Raw genomic sequence first — 19026 nt, 5'->3', positions numbered from 1 at the left:
AGACTCTTACTCTAGCACACTGACCCAAGCTGTAAAACCATCAAGAAACCAAGGGGAATTTCGAAATAAAGAAACAGGGAGTTTCTTCAGTGATAAATTCCTATTCTAGGAATTAATTCTTTCCCTCTCTCATACATATTCCTCTTAAGAAATGACATTAGAATTGGATACTTTGGACCTTGTTAGGGTATTCTGAAATCAGTCTGATTGACCAATGTTTGTACAATAAGGACTAGCTTTGCTAATTAGGTTATGTCTACAGCTCTGTTCTGACAAAAAATATATTCAAATGATAAAGCAATTATAACTAAATTTATATATTATGGTATGTGTACAAATATTTGTAGTAAATATTTATATGACACTCTATAAGTAAAATATATGTACTGCAATACAGTATAGACAAAGATGTAGTAAAATTAAAAATATCGATTTCCCCATTCCTTTCTGGATCTACCACGTTTACTCGATGTGCCTTATGTGAAAAAAAAGTTACGTAATTAATAATTCCTTTTTGAAAAACTTCACAGAAATTATGAAAGCAACACAAATCCTGCTGTAAATTAAGTGAGTCTAGTACTTGGCTTTGAGCAAGAATGAAGGAGGCCTTACTCATATTATTAGCTGATAAGTCAATACAAAGAGTTTAACACCATGTGATTTTTAGCACATACTTAGAAGTAGTTGAAAGAAATTAGTGACAACACTAAGAAATTAGTGACTCCTTCCATTCCGGGTGCCTCCGTGAACAGGCTTTCAGCACCGCTGGCTATAAAAGCCCAAAGCTTCAATCAGAATTCATGCCAAACTCTCATGCTAGCAATCAGTTATGTCTGTCTTGAATATTGAAAAACAGTCCCATTCTTCTGATTCAGGTATTCATTCCTCATACAATGTTATTTTTTACCTAATAATTATTGAAAATGTTTATATTGTATTAATTGCTTTTATTCAACTGTATCAATTTTTAAAAAACCTTTGAAATTGAATCAAGACTTATGAACCTCCTATCGAAGGAACTTTTTAAAAATGAAATTTGATTACATATTCTACATTTTTTCTTGCATAGGTTTCCAAAAACTTTTAAGTGGTAAAAGATTGACACAAATTTGGGACATAATTCTGTGGGGGAAACAAAGAGAAATACAAATTCAAGGAGAAAAAAGGAACAATGTAAAATTTCTAGCCTCTAAGAGCTCTTTCAGAAGGCTGATGAGTGGTATCAAGTGGTCTGTCTTTATATTCTATGGGTTACGTGTACGTAAGAGTTTTTAATATATATATGTCCATATTTAGATGTGCCAGGAATTGGATACTTTGTAAATATTTAAGTTTGTAATGGAAAATTTTATGGTTTAGATATCAACTAAAAGAATGTGTGAGGAAATACACCGCATTTCTTCAGAGGGTCAAGTCTGAGGACCTCAAAAGGAGCCCTTCATTAAATGTGGCTCTTAAGGATATAAAGACTTCAACCTCCCAGGAAGTACCTGGTTTCCAGGCAGTCACTCGGCCCAATAACTCAGTTTACCTATGCTAATGAGGAGGCATTGTTAAAAGGAGTTAACTGGCAGCTACTCCACAGGAAGTACGTCCGGGAAGGTAGACGACAAGAGGACTCTGGTTATAGCTCCAACCCTCACAGCTGCTTTATTACCTTTAGAGGGTAGGGTCGGGGTGTGGTAAAGGAGAGCTAGAAAAGGCTTCTGGGAGTTGTGCAGAACCCTGAGAGCTGAGCAAGGGCTGTTCAGAGGACCTGTGGGAGTCACACAGCGTCAGGTCCAAGGGTCGGTGGCCTGGCAAGATTTCCTTGCTTAAGCCTAGGTTCCTTTCTCCTCAGCCAGTTGGGATGACAGTGGCCTTCTCCCTCAGGGCTGATGCATGGCTTCCTGAGAGAATCTGGAGAAAGCACTTAGTATGGGGGTGAACTATATGAGATTGCCAATATTCAACCATTTTTGACCTACGAAAGTGGCAGTTTCAACCTATAACCAGTAGTCCTTTTAGTAGTTTACCCAGAGAGGCCAAGCTGTCTTCTAATGAGATGTTGACTAAATCCACCAAATTCGTCAAGTGGAAGAGAAGAGATGAAGGGAAACACGCTGTTGTGCAGCCACACAGACAAGTCAGTACTATTTTGGGGTGTGTGTGTGTGGGGGGGGGGTGATAGGGGCTGAAACCCCAGAATGAAAGCTGTAAGCCTCACAGGGATAAGCCAATTTAAGCAGCAAGAACATGGCAAAAGGTTACTATAATAAAGGCTGATGTTTATGGAGCATTTATATATTAGGCATGGCGCTAAGCACTTTCTGTGCATTACCTCCTTTGGGCCACAAACAACGCTCCGAAGTGGGTACTACTAAGATTCCTATTTTTAGCACACACATTGGAAGGAGTTTATAGATGAACTAAGTAAGGCTCAGAAAAGTGAATTAACTTGCCCAAGGTGAGGATGGGAGGATTTGGAGCTGGAAGTCTGACTTCTAGTCTCCTGGAGATAACTACTCCAGACCGCAGATTCAAAATAAATTAGGAAAAGAAATAAATAAAAATAAATTAGGAAAAAAGTCACCCCACCTTTAAGTGTTACCTTCCCACAAGTGACACAGGCAGCTGTGGTTTCTTTCAAAAGCCATGTCCACAAGCATATTACTCTCCACACGTAATAACCGGCTACAGACAGAGGGGGTTATTAGCAAAACATAATCAATGCCCTCTCATCCAAGAGTTTCAAAGGGCTTCACCAACACTAATTATGCCCCAAACCCTTGTGAAGTGGTGACTGATTCAATGTTATGAGCATTTAAAGTCAAGCAAAGAAGTCGCCTCTGGCGGGGTGGGCGTGGGGGGGTTACACGGTTTGCACACACACCTACGGGCCGCCCTCCCGTGTCTGGCAAAGGGCAATTTACAGTTGAGGCAACAATCTGGATGGAGGACCCCCGACATTAAGTTCCTCCTCCAAACCTCAGAGCTTGAAAAGCAGGAAAGGGGGGGGTGTGCAGGCCTGCGGGCAGGGAGCCCAGAAGGGTGGTGCCCGGGCAGCGTCACACCCTGGACATTGCTGGAACTTTCTCGACCTCCCCGGCTCCTCTTTCTGCTGAGGAATCACACCGGCTGTTTTCACAGTTATTCATTTAAAGGATTAAGTCGTCATTAGGACACGCAGGGATTTGACCTCGGAATTGGTGACTTTGTCCAATCTCCAGAGAAGATGCGGACTGAAATGAATGGTGTTCCCACTGACGGGCAGGTCTCAGGGGAGGCCTCGGGCCACCATCTTCACCCATGATACCTCTGATTCTTGAGTTCCTTCACCACAAAGCCAGATGGAGAGGATTCTTCTGAGGCAATGCACCTAATCGGATTTCAATTGAGGTTACAGGGAGGGGTGGAGGGGAGGAGAGCCACCCTAATTTTGAAGGCAAATACATCAACCGGGGCTGCTCCTGGTGGATGATCTCAGTTGCCTGAGAAGGTTCAAGACTCACCCGAAGTCACAGAGGTAGCAAGTGGCAGGACCAGACCTGGACACAGGTCTCCCCAAAACTTTGGTCCCTAACATTTATAGGTAAGAAAGTAGTGAGGCCTCCTAACTATCAGGAACCCTAGATTTAGGACATATGTAGTCAAAACCTGGATATTTTGAGAATGAAAGGAGGTCCTGCTTCTGCAAATTACTGCTGAGTGACTTGAGGGGAATCACCTTAGCTCTTGGAACCTTAGCTTCCCCTCTGAGAAATGGAGCTGATTGTAAACCCTTGTAGGATTGTCATGTTATATGAAATAAGGCACGTGTTGAAATATTACCTGGCATATAATACAAAACAATTCTAGCTGTTACTATTATTATTTTTATAATTTTCATTTTTATTATTATCATTACTATTAGTAACAGTTCTAAGGATCCTTCTGGTTCTGATAGTCTCTGATCCAAGAACTGATCTTTTACCAGCTACAACGCTGAAAGAAAATAAACTGTTCCCAGAAAGCAGCCAAAGGTCACAGAGGCAGAAAACTTTGCTTGGATGTTGGTATCCAAGTGAAACCTCAGCCCAGCTCTCCTGTTGCAAGGTCTGCTTTACATCTGCTAACAAGAGCCTTTATTTAAATCTCACAGTGACAGGACCAGTCATCACTTGTTATTTAAACTGACCTCCCACAATCCCTTGGGCTTAAAACTAATAGTTAATATAAACTAATAGTTAAATATAAACTGCATTCTGGCTTGCTCTGAGGGTTACTCACATTTAAATACAAGAGACACAGCAGTCTGGCTTACCTGGCTGTGCTATACCAGTAACCTGGTTTCAGGCCAGCTCCTGATGCTTACCTTTCCTACAATTGCCATTTCAACACTTAATAACCAGTGTCAGGGAGAGAAGGGGCCTCCTAGAATGCCTTGCATATGTAGGCAGCAGGGAGTCATAGATAAAACCAAGGGCTTTGGCAGAGCACACACTCCATTGGAATCCCGGGTTTACTACACCTATTGACTGTGTGGCCTTGGGCCAGTTAATTACCTTCTCTATGCCAGTTTCCTCATAGGGATTTAATAGTACCTGCCTTACAGGGCTTTCGTGAGGATTAAATCCTCGTCATACAGTAAACACTCAACAAATGTTAGTGGCAATGATTATTACGATGACTATTATAGTAATTGTGAATTGGCTATGGAAGTAAAGATAAAGGACCTATAGTTTCCGGCCAGCAAGACTGACAAAGACTTCATGGAAAAGCTTACACCTGAGCTGGAGCTGGAAGGATGGGTAGGATTTCCACAGGCAGAAATGGGATGGTACAGGCAGCTTCAGTTTGCTCTATTAATTCAGGTCATCCTCATAATCACCCTATAGGATGAATTTAAAACTGACCTACGGAGGAGCTACATGGCTTTCTCCAAGTTATAATGATAGAAAGTGATGGAGCTGGGATTGGAAGCCAGGTCTCTTTGATTCTAAAGGCTGTGCTCTTAAAACCCTGCTGTATCTCTATTTTTGCACCAAATTCTGTCCTGAAGGGTAGGTACTCATGGAAACAGCTTCCCCCACCTGGAGAAGGCAGGGCTGAAACTCAAAGCAAACTGCTTGCTCCCAACTTCATCCCACTGATCAAGCTGGACTTGGGGCTTCTTAATGTTTTCCTTGCCTCAAAGGTAAGAGATGATTTGGGGGCAGCCTGCTGAGCCCACAGGACCACTCTTCTCTGAGAGGTGCCCACAGTGATGGAAACCCAGAAACCATGTTTGCTGGGTGGCCCCACCCCCTTAGCCACCACTGATTGGACCAATGTAGACACCAGATCCAAACTGGGCCAATCAGATCTTCCCTCTTCTGAAGGTGGATGTAAGAGTTCTAGCACCTCCCAAATCCCACTGGCCTTCCTGCCCTCGAATTCCATGATCTACCCTGCAGCCTTATAATAATAATTTCCACTTTTGCCTTAGCTTTTCTGAAATGGAATTTTATTCCTTGCAACCAAAATAGCTTTAACAAAATGAAGGAGGAAGGAGACAACCTCTCCTTAGAAATCCCTTCCACTACCCACCAGGAAAAATTAACTACACCTTTCTCTGCTCCATGCACCTTAATGTTCCTCTCTGTAACCACAAAGTGTTTCTGAGTCAAGCACCTCCTATAAGCCTAGCACTGGGCTGGGTACTTGTTCATTGATCCACACAGCTGTGGAGGGTTAAGAGCTGGAGGCAGGTATTACTACCACCATTCTACCCATAACAGAAGCTCTGACAGATTAAGCCACAAGTCCAAGGTCATTTAGCTAGGAAGGAGCAGGCTAGGGACTTGAACCCAAGTCTTCTTCCCTTCCCTGGCACTTTGGTTAGCTTATAACCCTTTGTTCTTTGGTAGAATCACTGTGACTTATTGATTGGTCTTTGCTCTGGCACAAAGATATTTCTATAATAAGTAATTAATTTGTGATTAAAACGGAAACTTATTAGAAATCTCAGCAGGGAGAATGTTCTGTGTTTTCTAGGAGTCTGTATTTGTCTATTTGGCATCCATTCATGAAGGGCCAATTGTATTAATATTTTCTTATTTTCTGTATTCCTGATGTCCTGGCACTTGTGGCCTCGCTGACCAGAGACAGACGGCCTCTCACCGGCCTAGTCCATTCTTAGCACAGCAAGGGAGCACACAGTCAGGGATGTTCGCTGCAGCCCTGTTTACATTCATCCCAGGTTAGAAACAATCTGAACATCCAACAGTCAGGGAGCTGTCCAGCAAATTTTGATACAGAAGGTCAAATTATTTGGGAGCAGAATATTTGGGCAATCATTCAAAAACCATGCATCCAATCACTACTCAAGGACATGGGGTGATATTCCACGAAGAAGGTTAAGTGAAATAACCCAGATACAAAACTTTCTGTAAAAGCTGACTCCCATTGGTAATACCAGAAAAAGATAAGAAGGAAATATACTGAAATATGAACTAAGGTTGTCTACAAGTAATAGAGTAGGTGATATTTTGAAAAAAAAAAAAAAAAAGTCATATCTTCTAAATGGGATGTCATTTCTTCAAAATTATTTCTCTGCCTTCATACTTTTACGTATTTGAATGAACGCGTCTTTTGATTAGACCTTCTCCTGGATGTGTGGAGGGCCTGTTTGTTTCTGCCAGTGATAGGCATACAGACCCTGGACTTATCTGTTAGCTGATGCCATACCGTGTTACTTTCCTGTTAGAAAAGTACACAATTCCAAAACGAAAAAAAAAAAAGTTCTTGCCTTGTAGGAGAAGGAAGCCTCGCTCACGGCCTCGGCGCTGCGCGTGGGCGGGAGCTGCTGTAGCTGCAGGGCTGCGCTGTGGGCCCCGTCCATGGCGGGCCTGGCTCAGAAGCTGGAGCGGCTGCTAAGCGGGGCGAAGCTGGAAGCCATCTTCCCTTGTGGCGTTCACCTCCTTCCTCCAGCCATCGCTGACGGACGCTGAAAAAAAGTACTTCGAGTCTCTTCTACCTGATTGACAGCTTTTTCTTCACCTTCACTGAGAAAAGTGCCGATTTCTATGTCTCTCCCAAGCAGCCAGCCCGGAATGCTTTTCCTGATTCTTATGGTGCTCTGGGGTGGGGGTGGGGGTGGTGGGTGGAGAAGAACATTAAATATGCATGTACAGTGAAATATTGAGCCCAGCTTTGTTACCTGAGAAGAGAATACCATTAGGATAAAACACAATTGGCCATGAGAAATAAGGCCATTAAAAAAATGATATCATACCTTTGGTCTCCTTAATAAAGATTTGACTTCTCTACCTCAAAACCTCCTTCCTTGGCCCTTAAAAATCCCCTTTCCTGCCATTGTCTGCTTCCTTCCTCCTATGTATCCTAATCGAAGTCCTACCTTTTCTATAGGCTCCTCTGCATAGTAGAATACCGCTAATGTCTACTGCTCCGGGCCTCAAAAAAAAAAAAAAAAAAAAAAAAAAATCACACTGCCATGAAAAGGGTCAGCAAGGTCACACTGGACTGGGAGGTCCCAGAGGACCTGTGTAACCAGATCACTTTGCCTTTGGGAGACTCAGTTGTCTCATCTGTAAAGTGGGGTAATAATATGGCTTCAAGTAAAACAAACAGTGATGGCAATTTTGTTAACTTCATTGGACTGATATTTTCAGTGGGTCTCAAACTTTCTACCAAATAGAGATGAGAAAGCACGCCCCTCATGTGCTGGGAGGCGTGGCCTAACCTAACCCACCCTACCACACACGCTAAGGGTTTCTTTGAAGTCTTCTTATATAAAAACAAAACAAAACAAAACAAAAACAAACACCAAAAAAAAAAAAAACATACAAATTTGGATTCTCCTGCAATGTCTATGTTTGTTTTAATACAAAAATATTTAAAATTGCTTTCGATATGACATGTGCTACTGGTTTTACCGTGGGCAAGTCCTTTAACTTTTCAGCCGGTTTCCTCTGCTGTAGAAGACGGATAACAACATTCCTGCCCCACAGGGTTGTGGTGAGAATTTGCTGAAATCATGCATGTAAAATGCATGCACAGTGAATGGTCAATGAGTGCCGGCTGCTATTAGTATTAATTTTATTCTCATCGGTTTAATTAATTTACCCATGAATATTCCTTTCTTTATCTCATATATTCATATTTATTGAGGGTTTATTATGTGCCAAACAGTCTCTGCCATGCTTCAGGGCTTCAGAAAGCTTCCTCCTGTCTTTCCTGTAGCTTCCAGTTTCTTCTGTTATCTAGCCCTACACCCAGGAATGCTGGTTCCTGGTGTGAATCGCACAATCATATGTCATAAGGCTAACACTGTGCTGAGCATCTAGGAGACACCAGACACAGGGCTTAGCACAGGGGCAGCCGTGAAGACCATTTGGCCTAGGTCTCACTTTATCAAAAGGGCCTTAAATAATTCCTGCTGCCTTCAGGTAAAGTTACACTTCAGTATATATACACATGAGGTACATTCATCAGACAACTTTATAACTCACATTTCATAACCAGACCTCCTTAACTATAAAGCCCTACAAATATATGTAATCTTGTAAAAAGCATAATTATTTCATCACTTTCAGGCATGTTTGAACAACACTATTTTATGAAATTTATCTATCCCTGTTTTAACATTTTTAATACAACAGGCTTAGGAAGGAAGAGTGGCCCGGGGCTCTCTCTACTTCCGTGAGACTCTGGGAGACTTTCAACCTGGAGCTGAAGACGTGCTGGAGCACAAGCTCTGGGAAGACGTTTGCTGAATCTCCTGTTCAGTTGCTCCTTCCCCAGCTCTAGCCCTGAACCTGGCATACTGACCTCCATATATACCGACTGGCTAAAGGCAGGCGTGTCTGCCCCATCGCCACTTCACAGTCAAGAATGAATGGCTTACTCAGGCCTAATCAACCGCAACTACAGAGATACAAGAGATATATTCCCCACCCCACCTGCAGGATACCAGAGAAAGCAAACAGGCCTTGGGGACAGGCCAAGGGGAAGATGGGAATCCAGGCCTGTTAACCTCCTTTAGACCAGCTGGTTTGCCCAGGTGGATTTGTTTTCCCTTTTGTTTGTGGCAGTGGTGCATGTTGCTGTCATTTACTTGACTCTTAAAAAGCAGCTTTTGCCTCAGGAACCCCCAGGCCTCTGAGGCTTTGCCTACACAAAAGGAAGACTCTTCCTCAGCTGGGTAGGACTAAGAGCCTCAGAGGAACACTTTGAGGTTGTCCTCCCTTACAAGGCACACATTCTTTGCCTAGTGATTCTCTTTCTCTGACTTCCAAGCACTTTCCCAGGACTACCATACACCCAAGAGGCAAGTAACCAACTCTGCATTGCCAGCCACCCCTTAATTTTGAGGCCCGCACAGCCACCTGTGAGCACAGAGTCCTCCAGAAAGGAAAGATAATTCACTAGGTGCTTGCTTGCATTCCGCCCAGTCCCTCTTATCTCAATGAATTATTTCGCCAACCCACAGAGCAGGTTTTACAGATGATAGCACCATAGTTCATGGTTGCTAAGAAGAGTAAGGGTCTGTGTTAGAATTTGGCTCTATCTGAAAAACATAGATAAAACATACCTTTTCCCACCACCTGATGATTCAGCTTCTACCTGGTGAGTGCCAGTTAGATGCCAAGTGCTTTTTCCTTTCCTGGGTTTTGGCTCACTAAAGGGTTACACTCTACAGTCTCCTCCCAGTGAGCTGGAAACTACAACTTCCAGCAGGCAGTGTGGGTCAAGAATGCTTCCTCTGATTTCTCCTGCTAACTCCACCATCTGCTATTGCCAGGAAGTCCGAGCCGGCGTGCAGAGGAATAATTTTGACAAAGTTACTCCATTTTACTTCCTGATTTGGTAACGGCTAGCATCGCATTTATTAAGGCAAAACCATGCCCTCGGTCCTCTCACACTCGATTCAAAAATGGAAGGAACATTTGAGGCAGTGAGACCCAAATTGACAAGGCTGGTTACAGCAAGAAGGAAGGGTATTTATACCAGGAGACGTTAGATGATTACAAATGCATTCGCTTTTCCTGAAACGAAGGCTGAATTCAAGTCCCCCCTCCCTCAGTCTTAATCACTACTCACCGGCGGCGTTTGCTCTAAGGCCCACCTATCAGAGGTTTCTGAGAAAGGACTTGGGCTCCTCTCGCAACCCGGAGGCACACCCTCCAGAATTCCTTCCCAACTCAGGGCTGCCTGGGTCCTGCAGTGTTTTGCTTTCAAAGGCCGTGATTTGATTTGCCTGGGCGCCTGCCAGTCAGAAGCCGGCGGGCACTACGCGCAGGCGAGTGGCTGCGGGGGGCTGGGCGGGCGGGACATCCTCGGGTTTGGCTGCGCTTCAAAGCTTGCTTGAAGCGTAAAGGAGTAGCGACGTGGGAAGGCTGAGGCTCGCAGGTGTTTTGCGCTCACCTGGAAGGGGTCCCCTCTAGTGGGCACAGGAAGGACGTTTAAAAACACCCTGCTCCTCGCCTGCTGCTGTTCTGGAGAGCTCAGGTGACTGTTCACCTCCACTTGCCAGGCACTTGGGCAGCCTGTCAGATGCCCTCCCTCCTTATCCTCAGAGCTACCTTCCGGACTTTTCTTCTGCTATTTTCCCACCCCATGCTTTTACCACGTATTCAAATCCTACACGTCCTTCAAGATCCAGTTCCCGCAAAGTCTCGGGGCTATATTCATATCCTTGCCTGCCCTTCATTAACACCTGTTGGCTGCTCTGTATACCAAGCCTCCCAGCACATCCGCGGCTCGGCAACACTTAAGGTCCTCCAGTGAGTCCTGCTGATGTTGCCGTAATGTACAACTGTAATGATCAAAAGGATCAACACAAACGTGGAGCTTACACATTTTCACGTACACACATGTCATTTCAGATCCTCACAACAACCTTTTGAGTGAGACACTGAGCTCATCCCATTTTATAGATGAAGAAATGACGTTTGGGCAGAGACCTCAGTGATGACAAAGAGCCAGTTACGGTTCAGATCCTGAAGGAGAGAGAGCTCAGAGGGAACACCTAATAGCAGATCGAGGTTGCATATTGTAAGAACTGCCCAAAGGACAGAGCAGCTGGTGCGAGAATTTTCTGGAACGTGGGTGGTAGGAGCTGCCATTAGAGGGACGGCCAGGGACAGTTTATATTATAATGTTTTGATTTCATCTTAATTTTAAAGGAGGAGCTATAGGAAGGCTCTAAGCAGGGAAGTGAGGAGGTGACTGTGACTGCTCTTAAGCGTCTAGAGAGGGATTCATGGAACATTACATAGCTGCCTTTGTATAGTTGTCCCTATCAATCTTTTGCTGTTATAAACAGGGCTTGGATGATTGTTAGTTCTCTTAGGTTTATTCCCTGAAGTAGGATTTCTCGGTGAGCAAAATTCTAAGGCCTTTGGTCTATCCCAAGATTTTTGCCGGGTCACCTAGATAAGCCTCTGTTAAGTTTCCCCACGGGTCCTGACACAGTTAACCTGAACCCTAAAATTCTGGCAGCTTTCCTGCTGTTTTTGAAACGCCCCTAACGATTGGCCAACAATTTTTTTTTTTTCCATGCTAAAGAAACAGAGGACACCATTGGCTAGAGTTACTCAGGAGGCGGACTGAAGGGAGATTCTGGAATGTTAGGCTTGTGGTTGCCATAGCGACGAGGAAGCTAGCTGGACAGGCCAGAATCAGCCCAGGGAGACCCAATGAGGTAGGACGCAGTCCCTGTCTGGGCATGGGCCCCTGGGGCGTGGGACGCAGGACACGGAAAACTCCATGGGATACCCACTGAGACGCCAGCCTGCTGGGCGCTTGTGAAATTTTGGTGCCTACTAGGTGGTGCCCTGAAGGCTGGAAGAAGCTACTGTTGGAGGTGCCTCTCTCTAGAGTTATGTCCTCAGAGTTACCACCTGAAAAGTGATGACGATGATGATAATCACGGCATGCCTTCCCACGGAGCTTCTGTCAGGGGGGTAGGCGTCTGACTTCCCTGCCTCAGCCTCTGCTGTGTGCAGTCGTTTGCGGGCTGCAGTGTCTCGCAGTGGATGCACAAGGAAGAGCTGAACTCTAATCCCAGGTCCACTCCAGGGCCTTGGGTGGCCCTCTGCCAATGTCTTTCTTTCTCCGGACCTCAGTTTAGCCATCTATAAAATGAATGGGGTGAGATTAGAATTGATTGGTCGCTAGCTGGATGTTAGAATTTCTTCCAGCTCTCTGACACGTTTTCTCCGCTTATGAAAAATATCAAATGGATTACTTACCTAAGAGTGCTTTGAAAATGTAAAATACTTCCAAGATGCACCATAGTATTATCACTGAATCGATAAAAATCTCATATAGTCAAAACTACTCATGCAAATCCCATAAAGTAAGGGTATATATGGTTTAGTATATATTGATATAACCCTGTACAGTAACATACATGTATAAATGCATAAATATGTAATAACACTATAAATAAATAATAAAGGTTTTATTTAATTATAGAGATGGTAGAATGAAAACATGCCTATAGTTGTAATCATGGGAGTTAAGTCTTTATAAAATGTAGCTCCTGAAGGAAAGAGTTGTATTATGAGTACATCTATGTACATTACTGCTAAAATGTGTCAAAAATGTGTATTCATTCATTCCACAAATATTTATTGAGCAACTACTATGTGCCAGGAAACAGACTAGGGATTCGGTGATGAACATTGTATTAAGGAAGATCATAAAGAAAATAATACACACAAAATAAAATATTGGGTGATGAAAAATGCTTTGAGAAAAGTAAGACAAGTCAGGAGCTAGAGAAAGATGGGTGGTACTTCTTGAGAGGGGTTAAGGAAGTCATCCCGAAGAAGCTCTGAGCAGAGACCCAGATGAATTTGGTGACAAGGCCAGAGGATGATGCCAGTACAGTGAGGGCAGAAATCCCTATGCTCCAAGGAGTTATTGCAGATGCTGAAGAGGTCCCTTGTAGAGAAAAGGATTTGTCTTTAGGGGGCAGGATATGACAGCAGTGTTCAGATACTTGAAGAATAGTCATATAGAATAGTATAGTTTCAAAACTTTTTAACTGTGACCCATGATTAGAAATGTATTTTATATTACCATCCAGCAAAAACAGTCACATGAACAAAAATTGAACAAAAACTACAGGCTATTACCTGAATTTTGAAAATCACCAATGTGAAAGGAATGAGACTCATTCAGAGCTGATTCTAAGAGTTAGGATTAGTGGAATGAGAGGGGGGGGAGGGGAGGGGAAGGGGGGAGGGGAGGAGAGGGGAGGGGAAGGGGAGGGGAGGGGAGGGGAGGGGAGGGGGAGGGGAGGGGAAGGGGAGGGGAGGGGAGTGGAGGAGGAAGATGATTCAGCTTTGACACAGGTAGGGACTTTAAGTATACAACAGTGAGCTGCCTCTGGAATTCTCATGCTGAGTTCTGGGAACCCCAGCATTCTATGAAAATTCAAGACAGTTTCGAATATAAAGAAAATGAAAAGGCAAGCCTCAGACTGGAAGTGAATATTTCCAAAACATATATATGATAAAGGGCTTGTATCCAGAATATGTTAAGAACTTTTACAACTCAATAATAAAATAACCCAATTGTTAAAAAAAAAAAAATGGGCAGGAAATTTGAACAGACACTTCGCCAAAGAAGGTAAGCAGATGGCAAATAAGTCCATGAGAATATACAAGTTAAAGGGACAGATACCATTAAACAACCAGTAGAATGCCTAAAATTGGTAAGACCACACAGGTGTTGGTGAGGATGTGTAGCAATTGGAACAAACTGCTGATACACAAAACAACCTCACAGGCACTGTGCTAAGTGGAGTAAGAGAGACATAAAACAGTATATACCATATGATTGCATACATATGCCATTCTAGAAAAGGTAACTATTGTGTCAGAAAGCAGAGCAGACCAGATGCCAGGGTTGGGAGGGTATTGACTGCAAAGAAACAGAAAATTTATTGGGGTGATGAATATATGTATATCTTAATTGTGGTGATATTTGACATAATTGTGCACATTTGCCAAAATTTAGAGTCGTACACATAGAAATACTGAATTATATTGTATGTACATTATCTCGATAAAGATAAATTTACAAAATTCAAAACTTTGGTTGATCTGTAAGCAACATCAGTGGTGAACACTTACGGAGTTTCTACAACAGGCAGCAAGGGTCATGAGCTGTGACTTGTAGTCACAGACTCTGGCTAATCTTAGCCTCTACCCACATACTTCCTCGGTCTACCCTGCAGAGAGAACATAACCTGATCAATATAATTAACAGTAATGTAAAATGATCCCTACAAATACTGTATTTTGCTGTTTCAGGTACTTAGAAGAACATATAGAGTTTTTCACGAAACAGATGAAACATATCACAGAACTTCGCTAAGATGGACAAACCTGCACAAAACAACCAACAGCCTGGCCGAAAACATTCCAGAAATGCTGACAAAATACAGAAAGGTCTAGTGAATGTAATAATAGATGTCTTTGGGGGGGGTTGGATTGTATACCTATATCTAAACGTATCCATTTATACTCTTAATTCTGTATTTTATATTTATCCCCATGTTTATTATTTCCAGAGCTCTTCGTTCCTCATGTAGATCCCGATCTCCAGCTGGTATCATTTATCTTCTCTCCGTTAAAGGACTTCCTTTAACGTTTCTTACAGTTCATGTTTGCTGGCGATTGAGTCTTTCAGCTTTAAAAATATATATTTAAGCCTTTTAGTTTTTCTTTTGTTTTGAATCCTGGGTACAGAATTCCAGGGTGACAGTTTTTTTCCTTCCCTTAAGAATAATGTTTCCAACAGTAGTCTGCTGTCATTCTGACATTTGTGCCTTTACACGTTCCTTTTTCTCTAATTTTAAGGTTTTTCTCTTTGTCACTTTTTAAAGGCAAATTTGATTCTTTTATGTGCTGCGATGAAGTTTTAGTCATGCTTCATTGAGGTACATTGACTTTCTTGGGTGTGTGAGACTACAGCTTTTATCATGTTTAGAAATTTTTCATTTTTTCTTGAAATAATTTTTCTATTTACTTTCTCCTCACATCTCTTTTTTGGAGAGTCCAATTGCATGTATATTAGCCTCCCTGAAGTTGTCACATAGCTCACCGATACTCTGTATTTTTTAGTCTTTTTTCTCTATATATTTTATTTTAGATAGTTTCTATTTCTATTTCTTCAAGTTTACTAGTCTTTTCTCTGCAGTGTCTAGTCTACTATTAGTCTCATTTACTGTATTTTTTAATCTCAGACATCTTAGTATCCATAGAAGTTTGATTTAGATCTTTTTGATACCTTCCATGTCTTTTTTTGGGGCAATGATATTGTGTTTGTAATTCTCTCACCTGTATCATTTTTGAATTGGTTTTGATTGATTATATTCTCCTCATTATGAGTTGTTTCCTCTTCCTTTTTTCATGCTCATTAGTTTTTTTTATTGGATGCCAGATATTTTGAATTTTACCTATTGGGACTATATATTTTTGTAGTCCTATCAATTCTTATGCTTTTCTCTGAGATGTTCTTAAATAACTTGGAAACAGATCTCTTCAAGTCTAGCCTTCAAGCTTTGTTCTCTGGAAGCAGAGAAATGTTTAGCCAAGTGATAATTTTGCCCTGTTTTTGAGGCAAAACCCTTCTGCACATGTCGCCTGAGGTTCCATGAATTATGAGGTGTTCCACTCTGACTATTGGGGGCAGGAGCTATTCCTGGCCTGGTGTCAGCTTCCTGTATTGTTCACTCTAATTCTTCCAGTTGATTCTTTCCCCACCTTGGGTAGCTTTCTCACATCAGTACTCAGGACCCTCCTTGAAGAGAACCCAGTGCGCATCCCCCGAGCTCTTCCTCTGTGTAGCTCTCTCTTCTCTGGTTCTCTGCTCTGTAAAGTCCAGCCATCTGGCCCTTCTGCGCTCCCAGATCCATTTCCTCAGCTCAGAACGGCCGCCAGGCTCCGCCTGGGTTCCTCCTCCTTGCGTTGTGGCCTGGAAATCTCTCCAGTAAGCAGCATACTGGAGGCAATCTTATTGCAAACCTCATTTGTGTCCCATCTCTAGGGATCCTTGTCCTTTGTTACTTAATGTCCAGTGTCTTGAAAACCATTGTTTCATGCATTTTGTCCGTTAACTTTTTGTTTTTCTGTTAGGAGGGCAAATTCTATTCCATTTTGGTTGGAAGCTAAAAATTAGTTATCCAGAGTGTTTATTTAAAGTTCCAATTTTTTTTTTTGGTGGTTCTCATAAAGGATTTTTTGGATGTGTGCCATTCTACCGACAGAAGCCAAAGTGTTTGATCTCCTTTTTAGTCAAGGGGAAACCTTTCCTTCCTCCAGGGGAATGTCCCCCCTTTTACTTTTTTCTTTCTTTCTTTCTTTTTTTATAACCCCCCTTTCTTTACTGCCTCCTGTGAAAACTCAGTTGTTCTACTGACTTAGCCTTTTCGAAACAAAAGCCAGGAAGCCTCGCATCTACTGCTTTCTGATTTGCTTCTAGTTCCCTTAAAGGCAAAATACATGACTACCCACCTGCTTAAATGGGGGGAGGGAGAAAAGAAGAAAAGAATAAATATACCATGTATTGGTATCTCACATGTTTTCTAACCAAACATATATTCTGCTTTTATTTGCTTCTTCCTCAGCCCAGGCAAATTAGGCTGAATTGCCCCTTCCCCATTATTTCATTGATTTGTTTGTTGAGTCTTTACTTTGGGTCTTGCTCAGGAAGAGGAAATGCAACGCAGAGATTAAGAGCCTATGCTCATCAGACAATCTGTGTTCGAATCCCAGGTGTTCCACTTAAGGGCTGTGCGATTTAGATGAGTAACAATCTCTCTAAGCCTCAGTTACCTCATTGATCTAGCTGGTGGGTAATAGTACCTCCTAAGGGGCCCCTGTTGGCATTGAGCTTTCCTCCCTGAAAAGCGGTTTTGTTTTTCCAAAAATTTGGATACTAAGAAATAGACCTTCAAGACATTTTTCATGCAAACTCACCCCCACCCTAACACACCCCTCCTTTTCTTTCCTTTCTCTTGGTTATGCTTTTTCTACTTCTGTACATGTTTTCCCTCTGAGGGTTGGGACTCTAATTTTAAGATAATTTGTCTCACTATCGTGGACACATCGCAGTTAGGATGGACCTCACCCCAGATTTGGTTTAGGTGTCTGAACTGATGATGCCACACACACATCAAGAGGATGTGAAAAGGTTTATTACTCACAAAATGAGGCTTTCCGGGGACAGCAGGCAGGCTTCCTAATCTGGTCCAACCATGGCTTGAGAGAGCTTGGAAAGGACCCTGGCTTGGGGTTTATTTTGGTTAGGGGGTAAGGCTGTAGTGAGGGCAGGGGTTTGAACTTTTGACTGGTCCCAAAGGAGGGAGCAACGTGGCTTTCTCATCAGCTTACCCAGTCATGGGACAGAAAAGGAAGAGAGAGGAGTGAGGCTTAAAAGCTGTCAGACTCCAAAAACTGAAGTCAGATTCTATTACTCTCACAGGGTAGAGTTTGTAATCAGCCTGCTGTGCAAACAGATGCTGCCTACAGAGTCAGTAACGTGGACCTTCCCCCACAGAAAACTGAACTTACCCTCGTCTCGCGTGGTGCCATGAAAAGTGAGAGAGCCCCACTCTGGGACTTCCCTGCCTCTCTGCATCTTAATGGCACTTTGGCGATATGGGATTATGGGCAGGAGATGACCGAGAACTCTCACTGTGTCCCCAGCCTGGCTCTTCTCCCAGGTTGCTCCAGATGGTTTTGTGTCCCTTCCTGCTTGACAAAAACGCCCTTCCTGTCAGATCCTTCCTCTTCCTTGGGACAATTCGCTTCTTCCATGTGACCAAATTTCACTAGTGTAAGAGCTGGAGAGGGGAAAACCCAATAAATTACCAAGAGGGAAAGAAAGTAAAGCAGGAAATACTTTTTAAAAAATCCAGTTTCAGCCTCTATCTCTTGTCAAAAGGCAAGTTTCCCTTCTATTTTAAAGTAAAATGTTAATATACATCTCAGGGTTTCCTGCATTTGTTAATTCTTTGTTTTGTGCTAATTTTTATTTTATTTCTGTTATTCAGGTTTTACTGCTGCATATCCAACACAATCCTCCATTCCCTTTAAATTTCAGTCTTCGATAATTCCAGAATCAGAAAAAAAAGGATTCAATAGTCAAGCCAGACGATTTTATCATAAAAAGGTAATGACCTTGTCTTAGAGATTCTTTACTTTGGGTCTGGATTTTAGCCTCCGGAGGCTGACATGCCAGGCTCTGGCTAATAGTGCTTGTGTCCCTTTGACCAGTAGAGGGCAGTGTCATCCAAGGAGCCACAGCAATTGAAAAGGTTAAATCCACAGGGAAGTACGTCCGGGTTTATGATGCTACACGGAATCGAAAAAAAAAAAATTTTTTTTTTTTAAGAAAAAAAGTATTTAGGAAATTATCATAGAAATGAAACATTCAAAAATCCCAGGGGGTATAAGTAAAAGGTAAAAAACTTTTCCTCTTCCCCCAGCCTCATTCCTTATAACATGAAAGGAAATAACAAGACTTTCTTCAAATAATATAAGAAGAAAAATAGGAGTCTAATAAATGTAAAAATACCTTTAAAAAAAACTTAAACCCCTCTCTTTTAAGACTTCTTTTAACAATGCGTTATTGCAGTTCTTGTATTTCCCCCATCCTCTCTTTCTCCTTCAATTATCTGTGTCTTTTTTCCTCTTTGATCTGGGAAGTTCTCCTTGGCTCCTGATCCCACCTGTCTCACCTAATTTTTGGGATTTCAACTGTCAAAAGTCTCAGGGATCTGACTTTCTCTTCTCTCACCAGTAGGGGGCCGAAACAACTCACAAACGTTTTTTAGTAGTTTTCATTAAAATCTTCATTCCTTTATTCATTTAACCAAGACCTTTAGAATAACATTCTTTTGGAGGAATCATCAACTCAGTTACCTTTTGCTACATTCTAAAAATGTTTTTCATCTTACCACCTTGCCAGGATGGTGGACTAGGGACTGAATGCAGGTCAGTCAGGAAGGAGTTAGGGGGCCTGGGCAAGCCCCTTTGCCCCTCA

General features: G+C 42.5%; 2 protein-coding genes across 7 annotated transcripts in view; one reads left to right on the top strand and one right to left on the bottom strand.

Moving 5' to 3' along the window:
• The window catches only part of NIPAL3 (NIPA like domain containing 3), a 39985-nt gene extending 29790 nt beyond the window's left edge, over positions 1-10195 (bottom strand). For 2 of the 5 annotated variants that reach the window (XM_016124583.2, XM_016124588.2), the window contains exons 1-2: positions 10063-10195; positions 6749-7078 (exon numbers count right to left, since the gene is read on the bottom strand). In XM_016124583.2, the coding sequence (XP_015980069.1) occupies positions 6749-6841 (93 nt within the window). In that variant the 5' untranslated portion in view covers positions 6842-7078; positions 10063-10195. The other 3 variants (XM_016124585.2, XM_016124584.2, XM_016124586.2) reach the window with 3 other exon arrangements.
• Positions 10196-11372: 1177 nt separating this feature from the next.
• Positions 11373-19026, top strand: part of STPG1 (sperm tail PG-rich repeat containing 1) — a 38432-nt gene continuing 30778 nt past the window's right edge. For both annotated transcript variants that reach the window (XM_036230188.1, XM_036230187.1), the window contains exons 1-3: positions 11373-11665; positions 14289-14426; positions 18035-18153. In XM_036230188.1, coding sequence (XP_036086081.1) covers positions 14354-14426; positions 18035-18153 — 192 coding nt within the window. In that variant the 5' untranslated portion in view covers positions 11373-11665; positions 14289-14353. The remainder of the gene's footprint in view (positions 11666-14288; positions 14427-18034; positions 18154-19026) is intronic.

This window comes from Rousettus aegyptiacus, unplaced genomic scaffold (genome assembly GCF_014176215.1).
Source record: "Rousettus aegyptiacus isolate mRouAeg1 unplaced genomic scaffold, mRouAeg1.p scaffold_m13_p_1, whole genome shotgun sequence".
Lineage (NCBI taxonomy): Eukaryota > Metazoa > Chordata > Mammalia > Chiroptera > Pteropodidae > Rousettus > Rousettus aegyptiacus.
The sequence above is the reverse complement of the archived record's forward strand: the minus strand, read 5'-3'. Positions and strand labels throughout refer to the sequence as shown.